This window comes from Triticum dicoccoides, chromosome 5B (assembly GCF_002162155.2).
Source record: "Triticum dicoccoides isolate Atlit2015 ecotype Zavitan chromosome 5B, WEW_v2.0, whole genome shotgun sequence".
Classification (NCBI taxonomy): domain Eukaryota; kingdom Viridiplantae; phylum Streptophyta; class Magnoliopsida; order Poales; family Poaceae; genus Triticum; species Triticum dicoccoides.
The window spans coordinates 141437055-141446952 of record NC_041389.1 but is presented as its reverse complement, the minus strand read 5'-3'; the positions used below and the strand labels follow the sequence as shown (position 1 = coordinate 141446952).

At 44.6% G+C, this 9898-nt stretch overlaps 1 protein-coding gene across 9 annotated transcripts in view; it reads left to right on the top strand.

Moving 5' to 3' along the window:
- The first annotated feature begins 6319 nt into the window (after positions 1-6319).
- LOC119307868 (spore wall protein 2-like) overlaps positions 6320-9898 on the top strand; it is a 4147-nt gene continuing 568 nt past the window's right edge. For 2 of the 9 annotated variants that reach the window (XM_037583960.1, XM_037583956.1), the window contains exons 1-10: positions 6320-6543; positions 6618-6656; positions 7592-7645; positions 8050-8103; positions 8469-8522; positions 8620-8691; positions 8775-8864; positions 9016-9105; positions 9368-9424; positions 9781-9892. In XM_037583960.1, coding sequence (XP_037439857.1) covers positions 6451-6543; positions 6618-6656; positions 7592-7645; positions 8050-8103; positions 8469-8522; positions 8620-8691; positions 8775-8864; positions 9016-9105; positions 9368-9424; positions 9781-9892 — 715 coding nt within the window. In that variant the 5' untranslated portion in view covers positions 6320-6450. Of the gene's footprint in view, positions 6544-6617; positions 6657-7591; positions 7646-8049; positions 8104-8468; positions 8523-8619; positions 8692-8774; positions 8865-9015; positions 9106-9367; positions 9425-9780; positions 9894-9898 lie in introns of all 9 variants that reach the window. The other 7 variants (XM_037583957.1, XM_037583955.1, XM_037583954.1 and 4 more) reach the window with 7 other exon arrangements.

The window sequence follows — 9898 nt, the reverse complement described above, 5'->3', positions numbered from 1 at the left end:
TCTTTACTCACTAGGCGGTAAAGCCTAATAAAGAGAGACGAGGCTCTGATACCAAATGAAAGATCGAGGATGTCGCCTAGAGGGGGGTGAATAGGCGCTTTAAAATAATTACGGTTTAGGCTTGAACAAATGCGGAATAAACCTAGCGGTTAATTTGTCAAGCACAAAACCTAAAACAACTAGGCTCACCTATGTGCACCAACAACTTATGCTAAGCAAGATAAGCAACTATGTGATAGCAAGATGTATGACAAAGAACAATATGGCTATCACAAAGTAAAGTGCATAAGTAAAGGGCTCGGGTAAGAGATAACCGAGGCACGCGGAGACGATGATGTATCCCGAAGTTCACACCCTTGCGGATGCTAATCTCCGTTTGGAGCGGTGTGGAGGCACAATGCTCCCCAAGAAGCCACTAGGGCCACCGTAATCTCCTCACACCCTCGCACAATGCAAGATGTCGTGATTCCACTAAGGGACCCTTGAGGGCGGACACCGAACCCGTACAAATGGCGACCCTTGGGGGCGGTCACCGAACCCGTACACTTTGGCAACACTTGGGGGCGGTCACCAGTACCCGTCAAATTGCTTGGGGCGATCTCCACAACCTAATTGGAGACCCCGACGCTTGCCCGGAGCTTTACACCACAATGATTGAGCTCCGAACAACACCAACCGTCTAGGGCGCCAAGGCACCAAAGAGGAACATGAAGGAAATATGCCCTAGAGGCAATAATAAAGTTATTATTTATTTCCTTAAATCATGATAAATGTTTATTATTCATGCTAGAATTGTATTAACCGGAAACATAATACATGTGTGAATACATAGACAAACAGAGTGTCACTAGTATGCCTCTACTTGACTAGCTCGTTAATTAAAGATGGTTATGTTTCCTAACCATAGACATGAGTTGTCATTTGATTAACGGGATCACATCATTAGGAGAATGATGTGATTGACTTGACGCATTCCGTTAGCTTAGCACTTGATCGTTTAGTATGTTGCTATTGCTTTCTTCATGACTTATACATGTTCCCATGACTATGAGATTATGCAACTCCCGTTTACCGGAGGAACACTTTGTGTGCTACCAAACTTCACAACGTAACTAGGTGATTATAAAAGTGCTCTACAGGTGTCTCCAAAGGTTCTTGTTGGGTTGGCGTATTTCGAGATTAGGATTTGTCACTCCGATTGTCGGAGAGGTATCTCTGGGCCCACTCAGTAATGCACATCACTATAAGCCTTGCAAGCATTGTAACTAATGAGTTAGTTGCGGGATGATGTATTATGGAATGAGTAAAGAGACTTGCCGGTAACGAGATTGAACTAGGTATTAAGATACCGATGATCGAATCTCGGGCAAGTAACATACCGATGACAAAGGGAACAACGTATGTTGTTATGCGGTTTGACCGATAAAGATCTTCGTAGAATATGTAGGAGCCAATATGAGCATCCAGGTTCCGCTATTGGTTATTGACTGGATATGTGTCTCGGTCATGTCTACATTGTTCTCGAACCCGTAGGTTCCGCACGCTTAAAGTTCGATGACGGTTATATTATGAGTTTATGTGTTTTGATGTACCGAAGGTAGTTCAGAGTCCCGGATGAGATCGGGGACATGACGAGGAGTGTCGAAATGGTCGAGACGTAAAGATCAATATATTGGACGACTATATTCGGACATCGGAAAGGTTCCGAGTGATTCGGGTATTTTTCGGAGTACCGGAGAGTTACGGGAATTTGCCAGGGAGTATATGGGCCTTATTGGGCTTTAGGGGAAAGAGAGAGGAGAGGTTGGGCGCCCCCCCCCCCAAGGCCTAGTCTGAATTGGACTAGGGGGAGGGTTTGCGCCCCCTCCTTCCTTCTCTTCTCTCTCCCCTTTCCTTGACTCCTACTCCTACTACTTGGAAGGGGGGGAATCCTACTCCCGGTGAGAGTAGGACTCCTCCTAGGGCGCGCCATAGAGAGGGCCGGCCCTCCCCCTCTTCCACTCCATTATATACGGGGAGGGGGGCGCCCATTGGAGACACAACAATTGATCTCTTGATCTCTTAGCCGTGTGCGGTGCCCCCCTCCACCATAGTCCTCCTCGATAATATTGTAGCGGTGCTTAGGCAAAGCCCTGCGATGGTAGAACATCAAGATCGTCACCACGCCGTCGTGCTGACGGAACTCTCCCTCGACACTCGGTTGGATCGGAGTTTGAGGGACGTCATCGAGCTGAACATGTGCTAGAACTCGGAGGTGCCGTAGTTTCGGTGCTTGATCGGTCGGGCCGTGAAGACGTACGACTACATCTACCGCGTTGTTCTAACGCTTCCGCTTTCGGTCTACGAGGGTACGTGGACACACTCTTCCCTCTCGTTGCTATGCATCACCATGATCTTGCGTGTGCATAGGAAATTTTTGAAATTACTACATTCCCCAATAGAACAAGCTCTAGGGTGTCCAAACACCCAAGAGTAACAAGCTCAAGGGTACCAAGCACCCAAGAGTAATAAGCTTCTCAACTTGTAACTTTCACGTATCACCATGGAGAACTCAAACCGATGCACCAAATGCAATGACAAGGGCACACAGAGTGCCCAAGTCCTTCTCTCTCAAATCCCACCGAAGCAACTAATGCTAGGGAGGAAGATGAGAGGAAGAACAAGAAGGAGAACACCAAGAACTCCAAGATCTAGATCCAATGGGTTCCCCTCACATAGAGGAGAAAGTGATTGGTGGAAATGTGGATCTAGATCTCCTCTCTCTTTTCCCTCAAAAACTAGCAAGAATCCATGGAGGGGTTGAGAGTTAGCAAGCTCGAAGAAGGTCAACAATTGGGGAAGAACACGAGCTCAAAGGATGAGGTTCAATGGGAAAGAAGACCCCCTTTTATAGGTGGGGAAAAATCCAACCGTTATCCACACAGCCCGCATAGAGCGGTACTTCCGCTCCAAGGAGCGGTACTACTGCTAGGGCGGTAGTAGCCCTTTGAAAAACAACAGCGAGGAGGCAAAAAGCCAGTAGAACCGCCAGAGCGGTACTACCGCTCGTCCTCACGGTACTACCGCTCGCCCTCACGGTACTACCGCAAATGGTAGCAGTACTACTGCTTGCGAGCGGTACTAAAAAAATACTTCTGTGCCTACCTCCGCTGAACTTGGGACGAGTTTTTGGTCCGGAGCGGTACTACCGCTGTAGGAGCCGCGGTAGTACTGCTCTGGAGCGGTAGTAAAAAATTACATCCGCTCCAATTCGCGGTAGTAGCGCTGCAGCCTTTTCAGAACACCAAAACTGCCACAACTTTTGCAAACGGACTCCGAATTCGATGAAACAAAGTTTGTTAGAAAGCCAGTGACAAGGGCTAAAACAATATTGAAAGAAATATCAATAAGAAGCAAATTATAAAAGTCCCAAGAGAAAATGGTGAGAACCCTTCCTCGAATAAGACCGGTAAAACCTCCAATACAGAAAACGCAATAGAAGAGGCATATGAAATCGATTTTCGAAGTACTAGAGCTTCTCACGAAGATAACCACAAGCTCTAAAACCTCAAAAGAAAATACAAATAAGAATCAAGAAAGATGATGCAAGGATGTAAAGGTTTGAGCTCTCGACGAACGATACGATCAAGCTACTCACTTGAGAGCCCCCCCCCCCTTGATAGTACGTCTATCGATCCTATAACCCGGTCTCCAAACTATCACCATGAGACCGGTAAAATATAAAACCTATCAAGGGTAAACCTTTGCCTTGCACGATCTTGACTCCCTCAAGTTGGACCACCTTTCTTGATTGCGTTCGCTCGATGAAGAATAGTTGATTGCTCCCCCATACTCCACTATGGGTGAGCCACTCTTCCGCACATCTTCACAAGCCCATTGTCACCACAATGGACGGAAAGCTTCAAGCATTTGATCTCTTCGTGATGCTTCACTTGAACTTGCACACCACAACCTAACCCCACAAAGAACTCTCACGAAGATCATGGTCAGTACACAAAGCATAATTGACAATGCTTACCATACCATGGGATCGCTTGATCCCTCTCGGTACATCTTCTACGCTTTGTGTGTTGATCAACTTGATTCACTCTTTGACTTAGTCTTGATCAACCTCTCACATGACCAATCTTTAGGTAATTCCTTGAATGGCACCTTGGTCATCAGAAACTCTCCTTGAAACCAACAAATGGACTCCAAGAAAAGCCTATGGACAAATCCTTCAAATAAAACTCAAGGCAACCATTAGTCCATAGAGATTGTCATCGATTACCAAAACCAAACATGGGGGCACCGCATGTTCTTTCAACGTGCATCAACCCCTATGCATAGATTACCCCAATGTCAGGATAATCCTCAAGTTGAATACCAAAACATATATCAAGTGAATCAATAGAATACTCCATTGTCACCACACGTATCCACATGCAAGACATATATCAAGTGTTCTCAAATCTAAAAAGTATTCAACGATAATAGTGAAACCTCAAAGGTCAAAATTTAATTCATCACAACAAGATAGAGATGGAGAAACATCATATGACCTGGCTATATTAACAAAGCAAGAGGACGTCGGGCACCGCCGTAGGATAGGTTTAGGGTCGACAATTTTTTTAATGAAAAATGTTGTAATGAATTTCACCTATTTATATAAAAATCCACCGTGTTTGCATGAATTTCGTCCGGTTAGTTGGAACTTGGTTCGAAATGTATGCGGGCAGTGTTAGATGGCCGACTCCCACATTCGAGTCCACGGACTAGTCCCCTATCCGCGGACAGATGTAGCAGCAAATTTGCAGGTCGGGAAATGTCCTAAGACAAAAGCCGCTCCTGAACCCTGCAAAAAAAAAACCGCTCACGAGTAGCACATCACTGCAAAAAAGAGTAGCCCGTCACTGCTTACCACACGTGCCAGAATTTTTTTTTGATAGGCGCCGGTCAACTGGCCCACAACATGATATAGTTTTTTTAAACTGTACGATTCCTTAGTCAACCTTACAGAAAACACTGCAGAAAAAAGAAGAGGAGAAAAAAGAAAGGGGGAAAGAGACCAACGCCATGCTCGTCCTCGGCCGCTGACGACCCGAGCTGCCGAACCTTGCCCATTTGCCTCGCTGCAGACGCTTGCGGTCGATGCTCACCGCCGCCGCTCACAACAAAAGGTTGTTGACCGTAACAACTTCTTCTTTTGCCTCCCTGTTGCCATCCATGGTAGCTCCGCGGCGCCGACCGCAACACTGTCCCTCGCCGGTGCTGCCCACCCCCGGTTGCAGCACCAATGACGACAACGGACTCGCTCGCAGACAAAGCCGATGGTAGCAAAAAAAATGTTGGTTCCAGCAAAAACCGAAGCCGGTGAAAACAAAATTGGGGCTGGTTCCAGCAAAAACAAAAGAAAGTGATAGTAAAAAGGATTGTTGGTTCCAGGAAAAATTGAAGCCACTTGTAGGGAAATTGGGGCCGAAAACCAAGATAGTAGTAGCAAAAAAGGATACTAGTTCCAGCTTTCCTATGCACTGGTTCTAGCACCAACAGACACCGGTTCCAGCACCGATAGCAGCATAACTTGCTAGGACGTAGCAGCGCCCGATGTCGGAGTTGAAACCGGCCAGTGGAGGAGTTGCAGCCGCTAGGGAGTAGAGCTGCATCCGGCAAGGGCAAAGTTGGAACCCGCGAGTGGCAGAGCTGCATCTGTTTTGGGGTGAAGCTGGAACCAGCTAGTGGCAGAGCTGCAACCGCGGCTAGAGTGGAGTTGCAATCGGCGAGTGCCGAAGCTGAACGGGCTAGGTGTCCTCCTCTGCAGATGTGCGTCTTCCCCATTCGTCACACGACCGCCTGCTGGTTGAAGCATGACGACATCGTGGTTGTAGTTCTGCGGCCTGTTGGTTGCAGCACACCACGCACCGACCGGCAAACAACAAGGCAGTTGGTCAAGGCTTCAAGCGACGCACGGCGGCTCAAAAGAGAGAGATTGGCGAAGTAGAGATTAGTCAACGTGCGGGAGATAAGAAAACGAGTGGTTGAGAGGCTTCGTCAGAGATAAGAACGAGAGATAAGGGACACGTGGGCTGACTACGTGGTGGCTAACGAGTGATGCGGTAGCAAATCTCGTGTGGTCTCCGATCAAACGGCCCGGGAACTAGCAGTGCGTTGTTGATCAGATGGCCCGGGAGCGACCGGCGCCAGCGTTAGCCGGCCGACCGGCCAGAAACGTTTTCATTTCTGATATGTACAAATCGTGAGTTTTAAATTGAAAAGGAAAAAAGAACTGACGGTGAGAGACCAAGCGCAGCGGCCTCTCCTCGTATAAGCAGACCACCCACCACCTTCCGTCCTTCCCATTTCGGTTTGAGTTTCAAATCTCTCTGTCTCACGCGCAACGTTAGTACCGCCCCCCCTCCCTGCGAAACCCTAACCCTAGCCACCACCAGCGTGCTCCCTCCCCCGATCCTCATGTCCGATTCCGAAGCATCCCCGACGCCCGCGGTTGCGGTTGCGGCTGCGGCAGCGGAGGCGGCGACGGCCGAGAGCTCCCCGTCTCCGGCGGTGAGCACCGGCCAGCCCATCCTCCGATCTCAGTACCCGAGGTCTGGTTTCTGATCGTTTGCCTCGTTTTGCAGAGGAGTGAGGAGCTGCTGCCGGTGGCGGAGAAGATCTCGGTGAGGATCCCCTTTCCTCGTATTTCTCTCTGAAGTTCTCTTATATTAGCAGCATTTTTTTAGGCTACGATGAATGGTAGGTTTCCTGAATTGCAGCATTTTTTGTGTGTGACATTTGTGAGCATGAATACGGGGAGATAGAAAAACCAAGTGCAACTAGAACACATGTTAGCTAGGCGTTACTGGTTGGATTACCAGCTACGAGCAGATCAGTATGGTGGTCGTAACCATGATTGTTGTGAATGCTTGCACCATCAAGTCCTAAGGAACAAGACTGCATTACCAACTTGCGTCATGTTTGAGAAGTCATTACAGACGTACCATAATTAGTTATTTTACTTGCATTCCTACATACTAGGTTCCTGAATTCCACCAAAGCCCAGCACTTCGAGAACAACATCTATACTCTCCACCTCATTAGGGATTCTAAAACAATGGCTTCATCGTCAACGTTACAAACCATGCTTCTAGAACTCAGAAGATTTGTTTAGAGTTCAGTGATTAAGATCAGAAAATCACGAGTTCAATCTTCTCTTTCAATGAAAAAAGTGATAAAAATAATGTTCAAGAACCACTTTCATCTGAATCAATGTGTGGGGGTAACCTTCTTCTGTGTTGAGCGCTAAATCCTGGACCTTCCTATTCTAGGATTCATGGATGAACAATTCTAGTTCTGATATATAGGTATGTAGCACTTTGTCAGTTTGTCGATGCGTACTGTATACCAATCTCATAATTGTTCAGTAAGTGGTTACCAAGCTATGTTATTTCACCCATAAATTGTCCCAAGTCCCTTGTTTCTGATTATATTGAATCTATCATAGCTCTTCGATTCAGCATTGTCCTTTTGTGCTGATATGTTTATAAACAATGTTTGTATTCCAAGATTCTGAGAGAAAGAAGGAAATGAACCTTTCTATGTTTTTGAATAACAGGAATTAAATGAATCACAGTCAGAGCTTTTGGGAAGACTTCGAGGTCTTAAGGAGGTATGCTGAAATATTGTAAAGTAGATATCTTTATTCTTCTTTTCATGCATCTTTCTTAATTTATTTAATGAATGTTTTGCTTTGATAGATGGTTCCCATTTGATCCATAGTAGTGTAATAACATGGTATCTGTGCGCACAAGTTTCATCTTACCATTTGAAGGGCACACCTTAATGAGCATGGGCTCACCAGAAATAGAAAAGAAATTACATCTTTGTGGTTTTTGCTTGTAATACCTAAAACATGAAATAATAGAATATGGTTATATTTTCAAAGCAAAGCCCTTAAATGCATAATGGGTGTGTTTACTTTTTGTTACAATTGCACATTGTTTCATTGCTTCACTTGGAATTGTTAATATCAGAACTGCTTTGTTAATATAATTATCCTGTTTCTTTTTTTAGGATTTGCAGAGCTGGAGAAGCAATTTAGACACCCAAGTGCAGAAATACAAAACTGTGAGTTTCTGCGCACTTCACTTGATGATATCTTCTATATCAAGAATTTGTTTTTCTGAATTACATATATTCTTTCTTGTATCCCCAGAACTATTGTATTGAGTATCGAGACATTATTTGCAGAACTGTTGTCATATTTCAGTGATTGGATGATAGTTTGCTTTGTTTTTGGGTCTGGGTTCAATAAAACATGCAAGGGGATAATGAAGGATAATAGTTCCTTTGGTCAGAAAGTTTCTACATGTGTTCATACTTCCAAACAATACAACCTTCCTTGAATGAATGAAAACTAACTTTGAGCTAGCACTTGTGCTGCAGCACTCCTTCATTTGAATACCAACTTACTATCATTCTATGTCTTGCAGGAAATCTCCGATATCAAAACTGCACTTAATAGTGAGATAGACCAGCTGAAATCAGTAAGGACATGTCCCAATATTCTGTAAAAAGGTTTTAACTATTAATCTCTTATTTTGGTATGTTGGCAAACTGCTTTATCTCCTTTGCCCATACCAGGATTTCCAAGAACTGAGGACCACCCTTAAGAAGCAACAGGAAGATGTGACTATTAGCTTGAAGAATTTGGGGGTAATTACCTTTTTTACATTCATGATGGTGTAAAGCATTGCTGTCTACCTTTTATGCTCAATGTCTGCTTCATTTTCTTTCAGCTAGAAGATTCTACCGAAACTGATGGGAACAAAGGAAGTGGGGAGGAAAATACAAGTGAGGGTGCATTAGCAAACATGGGGGACCTGAAAGTAAGTATATTTCTGGTTTAGTATACCTGCTCAAACATTAACTATCCTGTCAATATATTTTCGGATGGGTAATTACCTTTTTTACATTCATGATGGTGTAAAGCATTGCTGTCTACCATTTTTGTTCAATGTCTGCTTCATTTTCTTTCAGCTAGAAGATTCTGCCGAAACTGATGGGAACAAAGGAAGTGAGGAGGAAAATACAAGTGAGGGTGCATTAGCAAACATGGGGGACCTGAAAGTAAGTATATTTCTGGTTTAGTGTACCTGCTCAAACATTAACTATCCTGTCAATATATTTTCGGATGTATAACTTATTGCAACCATACGGTATTAATTACTTGTGTTCTTATAATGATTAGTTTGCACAATTCATGGATACATAGGTAGTTGCAACCATATGATAAGCACTTATGTCTTATTAATGGTTATATTAGCACTTCGTTAAATGCAAACTTTGTGAAACAGTTTCTTAACCTGTGCTCCCTCCCCTCTTTTTTCAGTTGGAGGATAATCCAGAAAATAATGATGAAAGCAGTGGGGTTGAGGAGGAAAAGAATGTGAGTATTTACCTATTAGAGTACATGGCCAGCAGCTAAGGCAGACTGGCAATGATTGATTTTGTACCTCTTGTTGAATTACAGAACCTGCCCATGTTTCTGAACAATCAAGAATGTTGAGAACTATAAATCCAAATCCTGAAATTTAGCATGACATCTTCTCCTGACGTAGCTTGATCTTTTTAGAGGACTCACAACTAATTCTTTTTTGAAATCATTGTGCATGTACTAAGTAGGTATGCTAACACTAGTACCAGGAAAACAAGTAGATTTAAGTGACAGTATGGTGGAATCATACGCGCTCAGATGATTGTCTAGTAATTATTTCACCTGACCTTCTCCATTCTCGATTGCAGCAGGAGGCCCCTGAAGAAGATGGCATGGCGGGCATAGAAGGTACCAAGACGGAAGATGACACGGCGGGCAAAGAAGATACCAAGATGGAAGATGACACGGCGGGCATAGAAGGTACCA